General features: G+C 41.4%; 1 protein-coding gene across 7 annotated transcripts in view; it reads left to right on the forward strand.

Annotated features, from left to right (window-relative positions):
* The window catches only part of Psd3 (pleckstrin and Sec7 domain containing 3), a 563,941-nt gene that overhangs the window by 150,020 nt on the left and 389,466 nt on the right, over positions 1-24,455 (forward strand). Inside the window, exon 1 of one of the 7 annotated variants that reach the window (XM_063275393.1) lies at positions 14,574-17,365. The exons of 3 other annotated variants lie outside the window; for them this stretch is intronic. In XM_063275393.1, coding sequence (XP_063131463.1) covers positions 17,345-17,365 — 21 coding nt within the window. In that variant the 5' untranslated portion in view covers positions 14,574-17,344. Of the gene's footprint in view, positions 1-14,573; positions 17,366-24,455 lie in introns of those variants that run through there. 3 more of the 7 variants (XM_063275392.1, XM_063275384.1, NM_001419764.1) reach the window with 3 other exon arrangements.

The raw sequence follows: 24,455 nt of genomic DNA on the forward strand, positions 1-24,455 counted from the left end.
TAGATTGGTGATTGGTCTCTCTCTCTCTCTCTCTCTCTCTCTCTCTCTCTCTTTTAAATTCTTTTCATTTCTAGGATTTTCTTTCCCTTTTTAGTGGAGAAACCATTACTGAAGCGTAAACTGTCACCTCTCATTCTGTACAGAGATGTGATCTTTGTCAGTCCTAGAAAACAGCTACTTAGAACTGCTGCTTTCAAGAGTTCTGTGCCGTTGCTTGGAAACAGCTTTTGTTTGTCCAGGAAAGAACCTTGGCTGAGTTCAAGGGACTTCGGCTACCGTCTTTTCTCAACCGCCTCAACACTCCCAGTGAATTAAAAATAAGAGATTTGAGAGGGATATAAAGAGATACCCAGGTCTTTTAGTCAAAAATTTTCACGGTGCCCTGCGTGTATGCCTGTGCACACACATGCCACGTGTCTGTGAATGCATATATGTGCAACTGTGTATGCCTTGCAGAGGTCAGTGTGAAATGTCAGGTGTCCTCCTCTACTGGTCGTCACCTTACTCCCTTGAGACAAGGGTATTCACTGAAGCTGAGACTTGCTGTTTGTTGTTAATATCCATTTGGGGCCACAAGAACCCTAGTGGTGCCCCTGTTTCTACCCATGTCCCTATCCTCAGTACTGGGGTGACAGGCACGTGTGGCCAAGCCCAGGGTTTTACACGAGCACTGGGTATCGAAACACAGAGGTGCTCTTATCTACTGAGCCATGCCTATTAACCCCTCCCCCCATTCTGCTATGAATCAATATTATTCATCACATCTGAAAACCGTTCTCCCTATCACCTGCAAGAAATAAAATCACTTCTTTCAAGCATTTAAAGCTTCTTACAATTTAGACTTTATTTTTCTTGAAAGTCTTATATGTTCTCCTTGGATAATGCATGTGTTAGCATATAACCATCCTAGTTTCTTTACCCGAATTTTATTCATCCCTGAAGAACTTTGTCTATGAAGCTTTTCAATACCATAGAGCACAGTTCCAATGGTACCTTCCTTTCTGGGGTTTCCAATATCACAGCCATTTTCACATTTTATTTTCATTTGTTTGGCTTCACTAGACTGAAAAATCCCAGAGCAGTGGTTCTCAACATGTGGGTCACCACTGTTTTTGCAAACCCTGTCTCCAAAAATATTTACATTACAGTTCATAACAGTAGCAAAAATTACAGTTATGAAGTAGTAACAAATAATTTTAGAGTTGGGGTCAACACAACATGTGGAACTTGTATTAAAGAGTCTCAGAGTTAGGAAGGTTGAGAACCAATGTCCTAGACATTGACATGGACAATAAGATATTGTTGGACAGGGCTGGGGATTTAGCTCAGTGGTAGAGCACTTGCCTAGCAAGCGCAAGGCCCTGGGTTCAGTCCCCAGCTCCGAAAAAAAAAAAAAAAGAAAACAAAAAAGATATTGTTGGACTAAATTAGATTATGGAATGTATTAATAAAAGAAATGATTGTCAGGTGTCAGTGATGGTACATGCCTATAATCCCAGTGTTTGGGAGGCAGGGACAGGCAGATCTCTGAGTTTGAGTTCACTACAGAGTGAGTTCCAGGACAGTCAAGACTACACAGAGAAACCCACTTTCAAACAAAACAACAACAAAAACCAAAAGGAAAAGAAATGACAGTGAGGAAGAACAGTTGATAATTTATATTTGTTTAACTGCTACATGGGGTTGCAGAGAGAGAGAGCTCTATGGTTAAGAGCATGTATTATTCTTCCAGGGGACCTGGGTTTGACTTCCAGCACCTACACAGTGGCTCACAATCATTTATTACTCTGATTCTATGGGATCCAAAGCCTACTCTTAGCTTCTGTGGGTGCCTTTTAGAATCTGGAGCCCATATATACATTCAAGCAAAACATTCATCCATATAAAAATAAATAAATAAATGTAAAAGTAACTTTTATTCACCAGAATTGTTGTCTCAGAGACTTACTGCTGAGTAAGTTCACCCTTTCTAGTTCTTTCTGGACTCTAGCTGTCTGGTTCAACTCAGATGTTCTGGGGCAAAGCTCCTCTCCAAGCTGCCTGGTTCAGATTGGCTTTTCTCAGCATCTTGTTGAATTGCTCTGCTTGGAAAACCACAAACTGAACTGAAACTGACTGTAGGATTTGAACGAAACTGAATATAACTGTATGAACTTAATCGGACTCAAATGAACAGCACTCACTGAACTGCCTTCCTTACTGACTCACTCTGCCCTGTTCTTAAGTTCCTTCTCTTTCCTGTCTGTTCTGAGATTGAGTGGATACTATCTCCGGCTCATCCGGTCAAATCTTTCTCTGATTTGTTATTTTGTCTGCCCCTCAATTAGATGTAACTTTTTTCAAACACGGCTGCTTCCTTGTACAAACTAATTTTACCTCCATTGTTTGGGTTTAAACTGAGGGTGGGTCTGTATTCCAGCCAGAGGGATTCAAGGTGTGTCACTCCAGCCAGATCACACAGACCTCTTTGAATGTGATCCCTTGCCAGAGCAGCCAAGTTGCTGGATTAAAATTCCTCTACAAACAAACCTTTAAAAAGAAATCACTACTACATGTAAAGGACTGTACTAGAAACATTCTAGAATCTATATAATCTCATGTAAGTTATTCAATAATTATCAGGATTACACATTTATAGTTTAGTCAGTGGATTTCAGGATAGAATGACTCATTTAGAGTAATTCAAGCTTACATCTATATCCCCTGTAATCTCCAATTCTCAGACTCACAGCACCAAGCCAGGCAGCCCAGAGAAGGTAAATGAGACACCTGAAGATACGAGTTGTCATTAGTACACATGCACCAAGAGGCAAGGAAGATGTGAGGTGGTGAGGACCAGGGAGGCATAATAAAGAGAGAAACGATAAAATGTGATAGGCGTTGGCCAGGAGCTGCCAGATGGAAAAGTAAAGCAAACAACAGCAGATTCCTAGATGCTACCTGCATAACCCAGGACACGCTTGCTTCTCATTGTGACTGCATCCAAGTTGCGTAGTGGCTCTGAGACCTGCCTTAAGAGTAAGATGTAGTCCTGACACAGGATTCCCTCATCAACACAGGGCCTGTGGTTTTGTCAATGGACCTATGACAAGGAAGCGTGTTGAGCAAGAAACAAAAAGCTTCAGGTCTTACAGAAAAGTCATACGTGGTTAACATCTGTTTGGAACCTGATGTAATGTATTGCCACAGTATCCCCGCCCCCACCTCCGTTCCCATAATCATGTACCTAAGAGTAACCTACAGAAATAACAGGCAGGATCCCAACTTGTTGGTTTCTTTACCAGACAAACTCATCAAGTATATAAGGGATATTGGCAACTGTACAAAACAAGCAGCACCCCAATTCCATAAAAAACACTGAGATGAGGGGGTGCTCAGTAAGCTCTGACTTCCAAATGTCACAATGCACGGAGAAGTGGGACGGGGCATACATGTGTACATATGAGTAGTGAGTGCGGGTTTGCTTGAAGAGTATGTCAGGATCTCCATTCATATGGAAGCCATAACTCCACATTGCACTGAGGAGCACATGGAAGGAAAATATCTTTCTGCAGAATGTAATCCTAGAACGTGGGTCAGCTGGAAAATCACTTAGGAATTTGAAACCAAGACGGAGTGCAGGCAGAGGCTATAGGGATAAATGTCCTCTGTGCGTCATGGGGATCTAATCCTCTTTCCTTCTCTTCTGTTGTGAAAGTTTGTTAAACCACATGTTCATTCATCTGCTTCTCGTTTGTTTTGTTTTGTTCTCATTTAAATACACGCACAAAACCGAGCAGTTTTAATAAAGAGAAATTCTGTTTTCTCTTGAAGTTTCTTTGATGATGCGGTTCACAGAAAGCTCTGAATTAAAAGAAAAAATGCACAACTTAGAGAGTCTTCACTGGGATTTAAAACAAATGAAGTCCTGATTGTCCCTCTGTGTCATTGTTTCCCCTTTCAAGTATGTTCCTTCAGTCTTTTGATCCTCTCATAAAACCACATAGGAAAAATTCAGTCTTGAAATAGTAATAACAATTATACTTTTTTTTTAACAAGAGAAGATAATTCACCAGAAAACTCTTTTTTTTAAATATTTATTTATTATGTGTACATCATACAGCCTTCTGCTTGCATGCACCCCTGCAGGTCAGAAGAGGGCATCAGATCTCAAGACGGGTGGTTGTGAGCCACCATGGGGTTGCTGGGAATTGAACTCAGGACCTTTGGAAGAGCAGACAGTGCTTTTAACCTCTGAGCCATCTCTCCAGCCCACCAGAAAACTCTTACACACAATAGCCAAACAGACCCTAGTTTGGAGAGTGTTGGGGTTGATACTGACTCTACTCTTATCTGTTCTATGCTTTCCTAGTCCCTAACAGCTTTGATCTCTATGAATGATCCAGGTTAGTTCAGAAGGTGTAGCATTCCCCCAACGTACTAGCTTTTCCAGCAGCCAGCTTTTCAAAGTGAAATGACACAGTAGAGATTAAGTCACAGTGCATTCTGAACCGACTTCCACTTAAATTACAACTTGGATCTCTATGTAGAAATATTTCTGCATGGTTGTTCCCACCTAGTCTCTCACTCGATCTTCGGGGATTTGCATCACTTTTGTTTACAATGACAGAATGTTACAATGACAAATTCTTACCACAGACAGACAACTAAAATGAGTATCATGCAGTAGACACCTTCTCTATGGCAACACATCCTATCCATGATATCATGTGATAACATTCAGACCACATGAATAAACTCAGGTAGTACATTCACTAGAATAGCTCTGTTACACTTTGTCTGTTTCTGAGGTCCTATACTCCCTCATTTGGCTTCAGAGTTGGAAGACATAGTGAGCCAAACAGAGATTAGAGAAGGTGATTTTTTTCATAAGTAAGATGAAGCCTCACAATATATTTTAGCATATGATACTGGAAATCCTAGACAGTCCAAGAATAATTACTTGGCCTCATTCCTGATTTTCTTCCCTTTTCTGGAACACCACCAGTGGTAGGGGATATATTACTTCACAAATTAGCTTAGGTTGCAAGTTTATTACTTACATTATCAATACTATTCTGGTCCACAAACCCATATCCTCTTAGCAGGCTGGTTCCAGTAGATTATGAATCTTAACAGGTCTTCTTGTTAGTTATCCTTTCTCCATCTCACCAGTGATATAGTCCCCACACTGCAGCACACAACTTAAAATGGTGGAAGATTTATAGGCTCCAAAGAGAAACCAGAGCATAAATCATCCTTTCAAAATGAGATAAGGCCAACTTAAAATCTTCTAAGGTATATTCTACTACACATAAACTCTAAATGCGTTGGATATGTAAAACCGATGTCCTTCTGACCTACCGGTCCTCTACGTAAGCACTCTCTTCTGATCACCTGGCTCTTCTTGCCCTCCAAGCATGCTGCACCATTTTTATGACACAACCTTTGTCCAAGTTCCCGGTGGTTGAAAGGCTCTTCCCCTGTGTCCCTTTTGCATCTTCTCTCATTTGGTTATGGCCGTGTACAAGTATTACCTCTTTGGACTGTTGTAACTGAGTGGTCCCCACCCCGAGTCATTCACAAACCATTCTTCTTCTCTATAGTTCAAGAACAGTGTCCCATTTGATGACACTTGGGATCTCACAAACTGACCTTTTCTTCCTCAGGTCCAACTCATCAGCACGGAAAGTTCAACCACTGATGTGCTCTGGACCTGAAGATTTCACTTTAAGTCATTCCTACAGGCATCGTTAAGATCCTTTAAGGCTCAGGGATTGAAAGATCATTTTAAACGTAGGAATACCAGTGAGGACCATAAGAATCCTTTGGTTGTTTAGGGTGACTCTAAGGATGGGTAAATTCTAATTGTGTAGCAGGAGGAGGGGCTGAGCTCAGAAGCTGCTAAAGAACATTGAGACTTGGCTCTTGAAGACTTGCAGCATTAAAGGGATGGGTTATTCAGAGAATAGATATGCTGAAGGTGAGGACAGACATGAGCTGCCAACTGAAGAGAATCCCAGGTCTGACCATCTACTCACTCCTAGAAATCACTTCACTTGTGGTACTTATTTTAGTAAACATAATCCATTTAAAAGGACCTAGCTATGCTGACTGTGATGGCGGATGCCTGTCATCACCACATTTGTACTACTGAGGCAGTACTGTTATTGCTTTGAGTTTGAGGCCAGCTTGGACTACATAGTGAGTTCCCAGGTAAGCTGGGACTCCAGGAAGAGATTCTGTTTCTAAATAAACAATAAATAGACCCCACCAAAGGTTTATGGTGTGATCTGCAGATAACTGTGGGTGTCATCATTTGCCAGTGTCCAAGACTGCTAGATTCCAGCTGAATAATCCCATGTCGACCTTGGTGGAGTCCAGCTCAAGGCACTCCGATCCCAGTAGCCTGAGGAGGTTAAATACTTGCACTTTGGTTGTTTTTTGTCTTTTGGGTTTATTTTTGTTGTTATTGTTGTTGTCGTTTACTTTTTCACTTGCAAATAAATACATCAGTGTTAAAGTTTAGGGAGTTGACCTAGAAGACTTCTGATTGGTTTTCCCACTTTAGATTGCATGAGATCACTTGAACTTCAATATTCTTGGGGACTCAATGAGTCAGGGTAAGAAGCAGGTAGAAAAGGAGCAGTGGTGGCTGCAAAATGTGCACTCAGAACAGGCCTGGGGACAATCCATATAGAGGAGAGGCTGATAGCTTGTCATTGTGCCCCATGTGCATGGTGAGTGGTTGTTTAAGTTGTAATGAATAAACATTACACAGAGCTTGGGAGGGTGACAATATTTTGAGGGAGATCTACAACTCCCCACAAGTAACCACTTGTGCCATTTCTGGAAAAATCCCCAGGAGGATAGTGTAGTTTATTTCCCCAGTTCTATATCTCCAACAATCTCCAGATCTTGTTTTCAGTAATATAAAAGTAAAAAGCACATCCCTAGCACTTGAACATTATAATGACCATTAATGGGTGTCCTTTTTTTTGCCAAGTCCTGTGGCAGAAGTCTGTAGTCTCAACTATTTGGAATGTTGAGGTAGGGTGATCAAATGTTCTGGGCTAGTCTGTGCAGCATAGTGAGATACCATGTAAAAATAAAAGGGAGAGCAATAGCCAAGACTATAGCTTAGTGCTACAGCTCTTGCCTAGCATGTGTAAAACCTCAGGCTCTATCCCTTGCTCTGTTAAAGTTCCACAGGAAACATCAATTCTCACTCTACTAGCTTTCTCTTTTGTTTGAATATTTTCTATTTGTTAAGGTTAGTCAAGAAATAGACCAGAGGGTTGATAATTTGATTTACTTATTTGTTTGGCCTGTTACTCATGCTGACCTTGAACCTCTGGATTACAAGAATCCTACTTCTCACCATTCCAAGCATCTAGGGCTACAAGCATACATCACTGCCAATTAATACGTTGTTTTAGACAACAATTATTAAAAGGGGGGGGTGAGTTTAGAGATGGCTCAGTGGTTAAGAGCACTGACTGCTCTTCCAGAAGTCCTGAGTTCAAATCCCAGCAACCACATGGTGGCTCACAACCATCTGTAATGAGATCAGATGCCCTCTTCTGGTGTGTCCGACGACAGCTACAGTGTACTTATATATAATAAAATAAATCTTAAAAAAACCCAATTATTGTTGTTTAAGTGTCCTCCATAGGTCCACATAATTGATCACTTGTTTCCCAGTTGGTGGCACTAGTCGGAGATGTTATGGAAGCTTTAGGAGTACTGCCTTGCTGGAGGAAGGATACCACTGGGGATGGGCTTAGGAGGTTTATTGTTTGGCCCTGTTTCTTGTGTGCTAGGTGCCCCGCTAGCTTCCTGTCCTGCCAGCATCCTTCTCATCCATGATGCACTACATCCTTCCGGAATTCTAAGATAAAGTAAGTTCTTGGGGTTGGGGATTTAGCTCAGTGGTAGAGCGCTTGCCTAGCAAGCACAAGGCCCTGGGTTCAGTCCCCAGCTCCGAAAAAAAGAAAAAAAGAAAAAGAAAAAAGAAGAAAAATAAAGTAAGTTCTTTAGGTTGCTTTCAGTCATGGTGTTTTATCACAGTAACAGAAAAGTATCGAAGACAAAATTAACAAGTAATAATAACAAAAACCCTTCCTAATGTAAAAAAATGAGATTATTTCTAGTAATATATATTGAATTGGTCTATTCTGGCAATAAGCAGGGCACCACTTATGATAATTATATGAGAGGCAATTCTAAACACTGGGTATTAATAGTAACTTAGAGCTTTATCAACAACTAATTAAACACACTTATTTTAATTGGTTGCCATGGTAATAAATGGAGATACATAGAAATGTTTATACCTATCAAATTTATTCTTAGCTCTTGAGACATAATTCAGTTTCTGTAGTAAGTCATTAGTATGTAGTGCTATAAGGTGTTTGTGATGATAAACGAGTGTGCTTGTAGTTAAACGATTTGCAAATATGCGCAGATACATTTGCAACTGAGTATTTACAAAAACAATATTCATGTTTATTACTAATAAAAATCTCATTAATGAATTTGATAGCTAAATATAAAAATTTTAGTCACCGTGATTACTCAGATGGTAGGTCATCTCTCACGTTGGCTCTGGGCATTTATCCACCCTAAGAGTATACTCGTCAGAATGGAAGGGACCTCCAGTTTTTAACAGAAGGCCTATCAATGTCTAACCTCTGAGCAGAGGAATTGTGGGAGAAGGTCAGGGAGACATGCGTGTTGCACCCTGGTGAATCTAACGTAGTTGACGTACAATGTCACTCCAGGTGGTCTTATTGGAGATCTTTGTGTCCACATTTCTGGGGCACTCCCTCAGTTGCTTATGAGTTTACACTCTTCAGACTGTTCACCTCAGTAGAGAAATCCACAAAAAGTCAACTCTGCAGAGAGCTGATAGAAGACCTTGAAATTCATTATATTTTATAGAATAATATAATTATATATAGTATAATTCATTATATATTACTTTCTGCTCTAGTAGAAATCTTTCATTTTAGTAGCTTAACAATACAAAACCCTTTTCTTTACTTTCTGGAATCTGCGTTGACACACGTTCTGGCTGCTCTGACCTGCTCAGTAGACGGGGATTATGGAGTCTGTCTGGAAGACTGTGTTCCAGGAGTGCATCGCTTTTACTGACTTTCCATTGACCAGAAGCAGTAGTGGAGGCCCACCGGGATACCATCATGCTAGAAAATACAGCCTGCTTTCCTACCTAGGAGAAAACTGACCTGGTTTGACAAGCACGTTGGATTTTTTTTGACTCCTTGTTCTTCTTTATCATGAGTCCATTTCCAACAAGTTCTAGAAAAGGGACCTGAAAGGGAAATCGCTTATCTCTCCACATGTTTTTGTACCTCAAGTCAAAGTGGCCCAAATGCTATCGCAGGCGCCAAACCAATTTTTTTTTTTTTTCTGATGGAAGTGACTCAGAATTTAAAGCAAGGCACCCGGTAGAAACCAAGGTTACAGAGATGGAGAAGATACTGCTGAAAGAGGAATTATAGCCTATTCTGCAGCACAGGATCATTGGGGGATTAGTCTTAGAATCTGGAGATAGTCTCAGATATTGACTCCAGAGTGATTCCTGGGTGCTCACCTTGTGTTGAACTCAGTTTGGCCTACCTTACAATTTACTTGATTTCAACTGCAATGTATGGGCTGGGGGCCTCAGTCCAGTCTCTGTATCAGCATTTCTCTCTGTCTGTCTGTCTGTCTCTCTCTCTCTCTCTCTCTCTCTCTCCCACACACATTCTGTGTGTGTGTGTGTGTGTGTGTGTGTGTGTGTGTGTGTGTGTGTGTGTTTTGCCCTGGGAGTTGGAGAACTTTCTGGAATTGGTTCTCACTTTGCACCACTTCAGTCCCCTGGGCTATATAGCTTGCCCCTATTTTAAGAGTTTTTACTGATACCGATCTCTAGTTATTTCTCCCTCAAGGTCGCCGGTGGTTTGGGCTGAAGTTTCCAGTGTGTTTTGAGAACCATTCTCAACCTGAAGTGGTCTAGGGCACCCACCTTTAGTCTCCTCAGCAGCTTCAGTTAGGTAGCGTTAAAGGGGCTCCTTTACGAGTCTCAAGGCACTCTTTTCACTCAGAAAGCCCCACAGATTTTAAGAGCTTTCTGCCAGGAACCAGGACAAAGACCAAATATGATGGTCAGAGAGAAAGTGAGCTGGGGCCTCTGTTCCCTGATGCAGCCTTCGCTGCGTGCTACTGTCCTTGACCAGAGAGCAGCGGCTTCCCTCTGCCATGCCATCCACTTGGAAACATTCCATTTAAATACACACCGGAATAGGCAATTTCCATAATTCATTCAACCTTGGGAAAAAATTAAAGTAACATATTGATTTTAGCAAAGATACATTTTTCTATGGAATCCCCCTTGCACACCAAGATTACTTTTGAAACCACTGCTCTTCGCTCATTGAATCATTAGGGAAAAGTGTTTTGTGGCTGGAGGGAAGCAGGGACTTTTCTCCTCAAGTGTTTTCAGGAATGGTTTGATGGCACAACATTTTCTGGTTGACAGGGAGGATACGGGTAAAGAAGAAAAATGTAACTGTAATTGTGCACTCATGCCAGTACTTGGCTTTTGTTTTTAAGGTTGGTACATAGTACAGATAGACCTCAGTTTACTACAGAGTTACATCCCCATAGGCCAGTCCTAAGTTGAGTCTATCCTAACTCAGCTGGGTGTAGTGCTGTATGCCTGTCCTCACAGTTACTGGGGAGGCTGAGGCAGGGGACTCACTGTGTCTGTGGATTATAGGTCAGCCTGGATAATAGTAAGATTCTGTTTTAACAGTAACAAGAAAATGTTAAGTAACATAAAAATACATTGAACACACCAAGCTTAACAAAGAGCTTAGCAACTTGATATAGTGAAGGTGCTGTTTATCATCTTCTGGGCTTGTTTTGAGACATTCTTCTTTAGCTCTGCTTGGCTTTGAACTTCCGATCCTCCTACCTCTATCTCTAAGTGCTGGGATCACAGGCCAGTCTGAATTTCTGGCTAATTAGGAGCCTGTATTGCAAGAGTATTTATTGTTTCGCATATTGATAATCAAGCAAAGAATTTTTTTACACCCTTAAAGCACACTATCCGCTGAGTTTGTATTATTTATATATCACAGTCATCAAGTTAAAGAATAGTAAGTGAATCAGCTGGAGGAGACTATACTGTACTGAGAAGCAGTGCAGTCTGGGAAAATAAGCAGTGTTGTCTATTTATTGCCTTTCTCTGAGGTCAGCGTTCTGTGAGGCTGTCTATAGACTGAGTTGACAAAAATGGTCCAGGTCTGCCCCATCTAAATAGTATAGCCATCAGCACTATAGTATAATATGGTATAGTATAGTATAGTATAGTATAGTATAGTGTTGTATAGTATAGTATAGTATAGTGTATAGTATAGTATAGTATAGTATAGTGTTGTATAGTATAGTATAGTATAGTATAGTGTTGTATAGTATAGTGTTGTATAGTATAGTATAGTATAGTATAGTGTATAGTATAGTATAGTGTTGTATAGTATAGTATAGTATAGTATAGTATAGTATAGTATAGTATAGTGTTGTATAGTATAGTATAGTATAGTATGGTATAGTATAGTATTGTATAGTATATTCGTGGCTATAGCATGTGGGAACCTGAAATTTTAAACTTAATTTTCTTAAAAGTCTTTGGAATTTAATTGAGCATATGAATCTATTGAATTGAACATCACGGGGGAGTTGAGCAGGAGAACTGATTAAACAGTATTCACACATGGGTAGATAGATAAAGCCAAAAGTAGATGTATGATTATTTTGTTCCCCAGTGATATATAGCTACTGAGAGCCAGTCTTTTAGATATGACCACCTTAAAACCCAAGATCATAATCTGAACACTTTTTCATTGAGTTCTGTAGTTTCTTCTCTTATCTAAGCCAGCACTACATTTTACTTGGATTGTTTGAATAGCTTCCCAGTTCACCTCCCTGCCTCTAGTACATCCCACGGGGGATCCCGGAAGAGAGAGAGAGAGAGAAAAAAAGAAGAAATCAGATTACACTGTACTTTGCATGAAATCTTAAGGGTAAGTTAAAAGCCTAGACCCTTATAGCAGCCTATACCTCCTGCCTTACCTACCCCTTCTTTCTTACTTAGCCCTAGGTTTACTGTGCTGAGCACACTCCTGAGGAAGACCTCGGGAATTTAGCACATTTACATATTTGCGTGGCTTTCATACCTCACCTGCTCAAGGTCCATATTCAATTTTTACCCACTCAGTGAATTCTTCGCTGAAAACTCGTTGCACCCACCTACTCGCTGTCTCAGACCCCAACTCCTTATCCTGCTTATGCATTTAATTTTCTTCCAGAGACAGCTTCATGTAACATCCCATAGACTTACCTTATTTTCTGTTTGCTCAAGTCCCTTACTTAGACTGTAAGCTCCTTGAGTGAAGAGATATTATGTGTATTGCTGTAGTCTGTTAAGTGTACCTAGCACATAATGCATGTTCAATAAATATCATACAAATGGGTGAAAGAATAGTGACCCATATAAGCGATAACAGAAAATAAGTGGAGGTTAGATGTTAGTGCACACCTGTAATTGTACACTCACAGGTGAAAGCAGGAGTACATATATAGCAAGACCATGCCTTAAATAAAGCACTCATATTATTACTGTTTTTCTTACCACACTTAGCCTAAATTACTTGGGTCATAGGGAAAGGTGAGCTGAGTATTTTTGTCAGCACCTTCTGATCTGACATTTTTGAATTCCACAAGTCAGGCAGTATCTACTCTTTCGCCTTTCTTTGATTCTCCTGAGCACACTAACCACATTTTTGAACTTTGTTTCTTGTTTCTCACTCTTATCCATCCAGCACTCACTGGTCACATCAAGCAGATTTATGTTGACTTTTGCTCAGACATATTCTCTCGGTATCATTTTGAGCTCTTGAAATTCAAGTACAACACAATTTAGGTAATGTTGAATGTAGCTTGCTTTGCTACTTTTAAGGTTCTTTCTTTATTCTTTTCCACTTTTTTCTACCCTTTCAATCCCTAACACTAGATAGGAAAGGGAAAAAAAAAGGAGAAGGGGGAAAGGAACCAACATTATTGTTAGACTGCTCTCTACTGATGTGGCATTGAGTTCCTTGGGGCAAGTTGATCTTCACCCTCAGAACATCATTATCATTATCACCATCATCATCTTCTTCTTCCTCTTCTTCTTCTTCTTCTTCTTCTTCTTCTTCTTCTTCTTCTTCTTCTTCTTCTTCTTCTTCTTCTTCTTCTTCTCCTCCTTCTCCTTTTCCTTCTCCTTCTCCTCCACCTCCTCCTCTTCTCTCTCCTCCTCCTACTCTTTCTTCCTCTTCTCTCTCTCCTCCTTCTCCTCTTCCTCCTTTTCCTCTTCCTCCTTTTCCTCTCCCTCCTTCTCCTCTCCCTCCTTCTCCTCCTCCTCTTCCTCTTCTTCTTTGTCTTCATCTTCCTCTCCCCCTTCTCCTTCCCATGCTCCTTCTTCTTTGTGCATGACTACTTAATAAACTGTGACCAACAACAAGCAAACAACATCCACCAACCCACCCATCTCTTGGAGACCTAGCATTTATATACCCTCTGAAAATTCCAAATGTCACACAATTGCAGAACTTTCTGTATTTGGCAAAATCATGGTCCTGAGTCAGGTGCTGTGAGCAGCCCCATGTCCCCACACCTGGGATTAAAACAAAAGCATATTCTTATAATATTTCAGTGTTTGTTTTTTAAGGAAACCAAAATCCTCACTACCGTTGAATGGTTTTTCTTTTGGGTAGTGAAAAACTTTATGTCAACAATTATTTGTTGAAGCAGTATTACAGACAGGAGCAGGATCCGGAGGTAGAAATAGTTTGTATGTAGCTGGTGTGTGGTTCATGAAGTATCCCACCTAAACACTGAAACATGTGCCGAAGGCCTTCTGATTCTGCAGACTAATATTGTATGTGATTAGCTACAAACTCTTCTTTCTTTAAATGTATTGTCTAAGAGTCTTCATGAGCTGTGAAATAATCTGAAACAACTAAGCAAATAAAAATAAAGACTGAACTGTAGACTACAATGAGCATTTTTGTTTAAACATCTTACATATTTAAAACAAAATGATTTACACTTATGAATTGTCAGAACCTGTAACAGAGAAAAGAAAAATAAACCAATGAGTTGTGCTTAAATCCTAGGGTTTATATGTCACATGCAACTTTTCACATTTAGTTTTTGCTCTGCATTCCTTTCTATACCCAAATTAGTCCGTCAGTTACCTTGGCTTTCACCTGGGACAAGAAACTTGCCTTGTGATCCTTGGAGAGAGAAAATATCTATGGACTTGGGCATTCATATGCTAAGTATTCATACTCACTTGGTTCAAGAAATAGTGTTTGTTTAGCTTAACACCCTCTAATTCTAACTGAATTCTAATTTGAATATGTCACTTGATTCCCATTATAAATATATATATGTATATATATAATATTTGAGATTAAATTTATATTCAGAGCAGTGAACAACTCTTAAGTATAAAATTTGATGTTTTGATTAACATGACATCACTGGAGTAGAATATTTGCATACTCCTAGACAGTTCCCTTCATTCTCATTAAAACCAAACGTTACCACTAAGCACTGCATATGAAAACTTTGAAGTCCTGTGAAAGAAACTTGATAGGTCTTCTGAAAAATCTGACATCATACCATAAGAACACACGTTATTTTAATGGTTATGAAGAGAAAATTCTCTTAAGAGCAGAATAAATGATAGTAATGTAGGTGTAGATAATAAGATTCCTTTGTGGATGATAAAGTACTCTAAAATTAACTCTGGTGTTGTATTTTCCTGCTAATAAACTAAGAATTACTAAATTGTGAGTTTTAAATGGGTCAGTTTTGGGGCATATAAATTAGGTCTCAATGAAGCTATTAAGAAATCATTCCATATCAGTAATCAAGAGTGTGTAGGAAGCTGGTTTCAGCAGTACTTGAGAGGCAGAAGCAGAGGGAGGTGAGCTCTTTAAAGATTGAGGCCTGGTCTACATACATAGCTAGTTCCAGTCCAGCCAGAACTACACAGTGAGACCCTGTCTCAAAAAACAATCCCACCAACAACCCCCAAACAAACAAACAACAAACAAGCCATTTAGTTGTGTCGATTTTTGGAAATTTATATTGATTTTCTTTTTTTTTAATTTATTCTAGATAATCCCTCACTTCAATAGCCAGAATATATATTCCAGAATTTGGGCTCTTCAGACTGTTAGAAATAGTAAAGATTAGATATCTATGTGTTAACACTACACGGCAGAATCTCACCCTTTCCATTCTCCTTTTGACTTCTAGCACGGCATGTCTTTGTGTCTTCCTTGCTGTAGGTTTTCTCTTTCCCTCCATACCACATATAATAGCTTGACTCATGGTGCAAGTTAATGAAAGAATGCTGTATCGAGTAAGCATGTACCAACCCATGCTTTTGGGGGTCGTTGTTGCTTATCTTTTGGGGTAACATGGGGATGTTGTGGATTGGAACCAGGGCATGCTTTGTCTGAAATAGTGCATAGCTTTGAACTCCCGATAGCCCTCCTTCCTGTTTACAGAGGTGATTTCTCAGGTATTGACACTGAACTTGAGCACGATAGTGATCCTTTGAGCTGGGTTCCTGGATTTTCTGGGGACTAGTTCCAGGTCCCTTAATTAATATGCTAGTATACGCAAAGGCCTTCACCTTTCAGCATATATGAAGTTCTGTCTGAATTTATGAATTATGAGTTATTTTTCCAGGTAAAAGCCACAACATCAGTGGGCAAGTCTCAGGGCAGCAACTGCATTTTGTATCAGTTCTTACGATTCTTGTCAACACGATGGACAGGCTGGGAGAATCAAGGAGGCAGGGGTTTAGAACAGGGACAGAGGCGCTATCTCTGAGAGTTATGCAAGGATGAAGGGAAGAGCCACAGGTTAGAAATAGTCCATTAACTGGGATGCTTCCCAACCCATAGACCTGCCCTTACTACTGGTCTGGGAGGGGGAACCTGGATAGCAGTTAGTTAGTGAAGTTGGAATGGATTTATTTCATTTTGGTTCCTTTGGGGGGTACTCTAGGTTGACTTTGACAGCCAGAGACCAAAGTAGGTGGTTTACACAGATTTCCAGCTGGCCTGTGGGCCACCAGGAAATCTGACCCCTACCCCTTAATTCTAACATTGGTTGCTAGGCACTTCCCTCTGGTCATCTTCTGCTGGCCACATGGCTAAGACAGTAGAGCTGTAAGAGAATCAATCACAGGCCTGCTATACAACTGTCCAGGTATGCTTCTGCCTTAGGTGTGTGGATCTGGCACTGAACTTGACGTGGAACCCACTTTATTTGGAACAAGGCCTTCTTTAGACTGGACAAGCTAGTCCTGGCTCCTTGATCTCCAGTCTGACAATTGTGTTAACAGAGACCCACGAATAAGAATCAGCACAAAAGAAAAGTTGCTGGTTGGGACTTGGCCACTGGCCTCATAGTTTTTACCTGCAATATTGACCACCAACTCCTACATCCATACATAACTCACAGACTGAAACCTAAATCCTGAAAAGGGGTGGATTCCAGCCCTTGTTTCTGTGGCAAGGATCAAACAGGGCAGGGGCAGGGGTGAAACTCAGTGAAGTGACATTTCATTGCGGGGCAGTCTCAGTGACAGGGTAGCCATGGGGACCTGGAGAGCATGTATCAGGGTGAGACCTATTTCCTGGAGAAATGGGCCTTTAAAGTTGGTCTCAGGGATTAGAGCCTCTGGATGGGGCAGGTGGCCCTGAGTCCCCTCAGAGCCCAGTGACTGACGGTTCTGGCAGGGCCTGTGGCCCTGAGCGTCCTCTTAGGTGGACGCACTCGCTCCCCATAGCTGCGACCCTGAGGAGACGCACGGGCGCGCGCACTGGGGCCCAGGTGGGACGGCCTGCGCGCGGCGCTCTCCGAGAGGAAACGCCCGCGAGCGCGCCTCTCACTTTCCTCAGGGGAGGGGGTGTTGCGGAAGGAGACAAAGCAACAGGCAGCAGAGGGCTGCAGGACACTACTCCGCGGAGCCGATCCTCCGCCGCCACCGCCTCCTCCTCCTCCGCGCGGGGCACCGCCCCCGCCGCCTTCGCCTTGACGTTGCCGGGGCCGACCCGGGTGCTCGCCACGGTCTCGGTCGCTAACGCCGGGGTGCGCGCTGCCGCCGCCGCCGGCCGTCCCGGGGCGCGCAACAAAGAGCCGCCCGCACTCGCGCGTCCAGCCCGGTTCCCCGCGCCGCAGCCCGGCTCGCCCGCATCCCCCGCGGCCCCGAGCCCCGCGTGGGCGATGGAAGATGGAAGGAAGAAACGCCGCGGTGAGCTCGCCCTCTGACCCGGGCTGGGGAGAGGGTGTGTGGAGTGTGTCAGGCGTCCGTACCTGAGCCAGGGTTTCTTTTGCCTTGTCGTTTGCTCTGCCCCATCAGGATCTCTGGGCCACTTCACTTTGTGCCGTGATAACTATTTTTCTTTTTCTTTTCCCGGCTGTTTTCTTTCTTTGTGCTTGTTGGGGGACCCGAGAGGGCCAACTTTTTGTTGTTAAGGTTGCGGGATTTTAATTCACTCCTGCCATGTAAACCTCATCTGGGGAGGAGCAGCCTGAAAGCTCCTTCTTGCCTAATGGTCTATAAAGAAGGCAAGCGTTAGAGAGGACCTAAGGTGCCCATGCTAGTCTGCCAAGTCAGCTCTCAGATTGAGTGACTATCCTGTTTCTCTGTCAGAAAGAAAAAAGAAATCCCTTGCGTGGAGACAATAAACAGACGGGGTTGGGGGTTATTCTATGTAACATTTCCATTAGCTTTTAAAGACATAAGTGATTCTGTTTTACATGCATTTAACTTTTTGTGCCATATCTTGGCAACTGATGTTATGAAAAAAAATTGTAAAGCAGGCTAACACAGGTTAGAGGTAGAGTTTACAATGCTGTCAGCTTCCTAAGTAGTAAGTGTTTACTTTTGCCATTGCCCTGGATGTAGAAGGATGTTAAACACCCACCAGGCAGAGGATGTAATGGGCAGTAGGGTTTCATTTTCCAGACACTGGCTCTCCCAACGGTGGGATCGGGGTTTCCGCCCTAGAGGATTTTTTTTTTTTTTTTTTTTTCTTTTGAGCGGATCCAGGTGCAGGTATAAGGAAGAGGGAGATCTGGAAAATCAATGTAAGTGGGATTTTGGCAATACATAGTCCAATTCATTATCTGCACTCCAGTAGGTACAAAGGATGGACGTTGCCAAGCTGCTTGGCCAGTGAGTAAGACAGGATCTGTGCTCTCTAGGAGCCTGCTTTTTGTTAGCAGACTCTGAGTGGGTTCTAAGTAGGAACCTGAGGAAGCAGGGAGTCCTTCTTACAGTCTTGGAAGTCCCAAAAATGCCCTGGTCCTTGTAGGCTTGGAGTTGGTTAGCTTTTTAAAAATGCTGTAGGGAGAGGATGTTCCCTGCTGAGAGAGAACAAATACACTTTCTACTCTCTCCCAACAAATGCTTTCCCAGCCTTGCTTAGGGTATTTACAAATTCCCTGTAGAAGTTCTGGAGTGATTTGCCATTCATTATTCATAAACTAAGTCACCAGTGTTATAACGGGTTAATCTGGGTGTTCGTTTAGAGGCGAAGCTGTGAAAATCAAGATGTGTGTGTCCTTTGGCTTTAAGGCTGCTTTCTTAGAGGATTATGGGGATAATGCCACCCGGCGATTATGAAAAGATGATAATTTGGAGTTTGGGTAGGATTAAAAGGTGAGTAATACATGGTGATCATTCTCAGGTTTGTCTGCAACATATTCAGGCTCAACTGAGCTTTAGGATGACGGGAAAGAAAAAAAAAAACGTAATCAAAGCCTGTGCTTAAGTATGTGAAATATGGTTATAAAAGTCTGGGGATGTAGTCTAGCCTGAATCATGGTTTGCTACATGCGTTCTCCACCATGTTCTACCAGGACCATGTTCAGAGGCCTTTGGTTTTCTTCCTGAGTATTAAATAGTGCTAAATATTGAACCCATGGCTGATGTATGATATATATACATATATATATATATACATCATATATACATATATATATGATGTAGCTGTATTCCTACAGACACCTTTCTTGAGTTCTGAGTTAAACCGACCTTGATTTATTTTAGGGAGTACTAACAAAGTTCTCTAGATTTCATACTAAGATATCAATGAATTTCATAGAAGATCCTGATGAAATTCTTCAGAGTGTTAGTTCTCAGTGTTCATGTCCTGACAAGCTTGTGTTATTTGTGATATTGGATGTCCATTAGGAAATGAAATGGTGCTGTATTCCTTAGCACCGTTCTGTGTTTCTGAGCTACATGGCCATTTTCCAAAGTTCCAAATAGTGCTGCTAGTTGCAGTGACTGTTTGAGCATATAATGAGAATTTGAAGTGTGTGGTTGACAAGTTACTCTACAACCTAAATTACCATGCCTTGTTGGAAAATAAGGTGTAACTCATAACATTAGTAATGAATCTTTGCTTATGCTATCTTATTTACACAAAAATAGCACATGTCCTTGCAATGCTTGTTTGCCCTACCAAAAGAACGATTTTTTTTTTCTGTGCCCAGAATGTCAACAAACCGGAATCCAAATAACTGTTGCCAAACTGACAAGGACTCTCCAGGGCACAGAGGTGGTAGATAATTCTCCTTTGGCAATGCCTGTGATAGAAGGAAGCTGGAAGCCACCTGTTCTTCTGTCCTTCCATGAAAGAGTCAGGGCTGCCATTTTTTTTTCCTTAATGCAAACAACTAACTTGTTTGAAGTACCTCCCACCCCCATTTATGATGCTAAATCAGTGAGAGACATCAAATATTCTTGCTTATGACCTTTCTCAAGTGGCTGTTTCTGGAGTTAGGGTTTTGGAGTGAGGGGAAATGTTTCGTTTTGACTTAGGCTAGGTTTCATTTTGAGTTTGTGTATATGCATGTGCACATGGAGCCCTGAGGACATTAGCTGCTGGTCCTTAGGAAGTATTCACTTTTGGTGTAGTGTCCCATTGGTTGGGAGCTTGCTGATTTATTCTAGGTTGGCTGGTTAGTGAACCTTCCTTTCTTGACTTCCCCAGTGCTGGAATTACATGAGTGCACTACTATGTCTGGCTTTTGTACATGGTTTAAGGGGCAGACTCAAGTCCTTGTATTTGGAAGACACTTATTTTCATGCAGGTCATACGAGAAGCAGACTTGCCTTTAAGTCTTTACCTCAAACCCTAACTTTAGAAAATGCTTTCTTTATAGTGAGGTGCTGCAGGCACAGGTAATATTTACTGAGTTCTGACATGGATAGCCAAGAAGTCAGTACTGTCATCTTCTCAATTTGGAAGAACTGAGAAATGTAGTTGCTCAGGATCCCACAGCTAATAAAGCTGTGAAGCAAGTATTCGAACTCAAGTAGTCTGACTTGCTTAATCCCGTTCCTATGTCCTCATAGTTAGCACTGAGTGCTGCAGAAACTGAGGTTTTGGCTCTAAAAGGCAACAGTGAATTTATCAGACTAATTCATCAACAAATCTATTGGCTTAAACAGCAGCCCTAGTATCGCTTGGCTCAAGAGATAGAAATTGTATAATTTCTTGTCCAGACTTACATTAAAGAGTTCCCCATAGTCATAAATAATTAAAATAAAAGATGAAGCAGATTAACAATTTAAAGTTGAATGTGAGCCTCGCTTATTCTAATTTCTAATTATATCACCCCAGAGAAGCAGCTGGATGTTTCTGCCACAGTGGTGTTGACACAGAGAAGACTGCTTTTCCTTGTTATTTCTTCCCAGGAATTGGAGCTCAGAGCTCTCTGAGAGTGTGTCTGAAACAATAAGAGGGGGATAGGGAACCAGTGGAGGGCTTTCATAAGATCAGGCCACAGCTGCTCCCTGCCTATCTGGCCTTCTGTTGTCAGACCTATGCTAAGTACAAATGAAAAGGAGCAGCTTGCCTCTTCCTGAGGCTGTCGGTCAGTGCACGTGGGAAGCAGAACATGTTAAAAAGCAGCCGCAGGTAGCTTCCTTTGCTTGGCCTGCAGGAGATCATTGGAGCATGAATGGCATTGCTTTCCCGTATGTATGTAGAATTCTACTAGTGATTTTGGAATTCAGGGTTTTGAAAACTTTATTTTCCAAGAAGCTGCAGGGCAAGGTAGAACGAGTCACAGGACACTGAGGAAAGGGGACTCTAGGAGTGAGTGGCATAGACTGTCTGCAACTAGATGCTTGCTGTCTTTGCCATTAAATTACTTTCTAACAAATTTGCAGTAGAAAATTATCATGAAATTGGCATCGGGTTGTTCAATCTTTCAGGGTATCTCTTGTGGCTTCCCCTGTGTGTGAGAGCTTTGAGTAATGCACACTGCTTCCTTGGGTTGGAACTTTCTGCTTGGATGGTGCAGTTCCCTTCAGACTGCACTTTAAAGAAATTTATAGATTTCTTTCTGGTGGTTCTGCAGGGTCTAAAAGCTCCTTGCCTGGCCTGCTGACACATCTTCTAATAAAATCTCCATGAGAAAACAAAACAAATAAACAAATTAAAAAGGCATTATTGCTTTCCAGGCGCTAATATCTTCTAAGTAAATTAGGGCAGAAATTAAGGCGCATATTATTCATTCATCCACTCATTTATTTACGGAGTCTGTGAACAGGTTTTGCTACTGACCTAAGCTGACCCAAAAGAACCTTCAAAGAACATCTAGAGTCCCTGGGTCATTCTTTGGAGAGTCAGACTCTACAATTGGTGAATACTGGCATTGCGGTTCCTAAGACTTCAGCATCTGTGAACATTCATGGACTCTATCCTCTTCATCAGCACTCTTCAGTAGAGCTACTGTCCTGCTTGTAATGTCCCAGATCTCCTTTGTTCAGTAGCCAGAATCTGTACATGGCTACCAAGTACCTGAAATAAGATTATTCTCAAGAGCTGAATTTTAAATTTTATTTAGTTCAGTGAATTTATAAAGTCCTAAGTGGCTAATGGCTATTATCGTACACAGCAAGGTATTCAGATAAAATGCTTTAAGGGATGTCATCGTCTGATCTGAACTGATGTGTGCCCTTGGCATTCTGGCTGCTGTGGTATTTACTGACTAGGCATTGGTAGACTTAGGGCATTGTCCTCACTTACCCCATCATGTCTGATAAGCACAAGTGTAGGGAATGTATATGAGAGATATGAAATTTTAATAAAATGAAAGTAGATAAATTCATTTAAAATAATGAGAGGAAAAAATGTATGTCAGTAGGAGCTCTTTGGAGAAAAACAGGAACATATTTTGTACCTAGAATCATGGATATGGGAAAACTTTAGAGCCTAGTCAGCCTGAGAGTTGTCTGTTGGTTTGGCTTAATTAAAAAAAAAAAAGGGTAACATTGTTTTGAGAGCTCAAGGAAATGATCAAACATTAGTTGACTTCTTTTCTGTAAGGAATATCTGATACCTTTGCCTCAAGTACCGGTGAATCTGTATAGCCTGGTCATATAGATCTAGGTGGACAGTGTATGACAACATTGCATGTTGTATGACATAGTATGACAATATTGGAGGTCTTCCTTGAAAAACATACAAAACTGTCTTGGAGAATCAGCAGATACTCAAAAGTATGTGAAGACAATAGGAAAATGACTACTTATAGAGAAATGAAAGCACTTCACACCATGGTTATAGATATAGTACACTCATAAGACGGCAGCACACTTTGTGTGACAGATCTAGGAAGTAAACAGATACATTTACAGGCTCTGGGTTGTTCCTCAGTCATGCACACAGTACTAGTACTGCTTTTGTGTGCAGTATGTATGACAACATGAGAAAATTCTCGGGCTTGCTCAGAGTGGCATTGAACTCCCTGTATATTCACTGGGCTTGATTTTCTCCTCTCTTTAATGCTGGGATTATAGGCTTGAGCCAACATTATGGTTTTGATTTGCATTTCTATAATGTCTGATAATATTACATTAATTTTCTTATATATGTTGGCCACTTGTACATGTTCTTTGGAGGAATAGTCATTCAGGTAGTTTCTGGATTCATGTCTCCTATGTGATGTGTGCTTTGCAAGGATCTTCTACCGTTCTCTGAATTGTCTTTCCATTTTCACTCCTCATCCTTTGCAATAATAATTCATTATCTTAAGCACGGCACCATTCATTATGCTTACATATTTGCTGAAGTGAGTACCCAGTATTTTTACCGTTCTTTTTGGTAGAAAAGAGGGCAGAGCTGGGTGCAGTGGCACCCTGAAGGCAGAGGCCGGTGAATCTGGGTGAGCTTGAACTCCAGCCTGGTCTATATAGAAGAGTTCATGCCAGCCAGGATGGATTTCACCTCCGCCAGTGCTGCTTTGGAAGATTTCAGAACTCCGAAGTCTTTGAGATCCATAGGTTTACTGAAAGGAAACATCTAAACCATTTCTTAAAGACTTGTATGTGTAAGAGCACAGTGCTGTCTTGGATGGACAAGACCTACCTTCTGAAAGAAGACACTACTCCAAGTCAAGCCTGGTCGGTCTTTATAGACGTTGTTATTTCATTGTCTAAGTAATGTCTTCCATACTTTGCTATCACAAGAAGCCCCCAGTGTTACATTTCTAGGGATCCTGGAAGATTCTGGTTTAATGGCACTATCAAGGGCCATCCACATTCTGTGAGCATTCTGTACAACTCTATGTAAAGATCAGAGTCCGGGAAACTGAGATCTAACCTGGTGACAACAATGACCTTTCAGTGGTGGCCTGTCTCTTCTCTTTAGCTGATGTGTCCTCTAGTGAAAGTCATCCTTCTCTGTGGGAGATCACAAGATGTTGACGTAGCCATCTCTGCTTATGCTGCTGTGTTCAGGGATGTGCTTACATTGTCTTACCATTGCTGAATCTCTGGAGGCATTTTGCAGGCACGTGAACTCCGTGGCCAGAGTGGGGAGAGAGTGTGATGCAAAGCAGAGTAGACAGCATTTACATCATTTTTTCACCTTCATTGCTTCGATTGGCCTGTTGGAGTCTCCTGAAGAATTAGCTAAGTGACCAGTCCCAAGAGGAAACTGTTTCCTCGTAAAGGAGATTAGATTCTGCATCAACAGGAGGCAGTGTGTGCAGTGGTTAGGGTGCAGGCTTACATCAATCTGATTCTTATCTTGAATCTGTCACATAATTATATCACCCTGGGCAAGTTATTTTGACATCCCTGCACCTCACATGACATCATTGAATACTTCACTAACATTTACTGGTTGGGAAAGGCTTAGGACCATATGGAAAAGCTGTAAGAGGGCAGTGATTGTGACCTTTGGATGGGAATTATACCTATGTAGGGGTAGAATAATTATTGCCATTATTATTATTATTGTTGTTGTTGTTGTAAGTGGTAAACTGACCATCCTTAGGATCTGTCTATAACTACCTGTACAAGTACTATATAGAAG

This window comes from Rattus norvegicus, chromosome 16, assembly GCF_036323735.1.
Source record: "Rattus norvegicus strain BN/NHsdMcwi chromosome 16, GRCr8, whole genome shotgun sequence".
NCBI classification, from domain to species: Eukaryota; Metazoa; Chordata; class Mammalia; order Rodentia; family Muridae; genus Rattus; species Rattus norvegicus.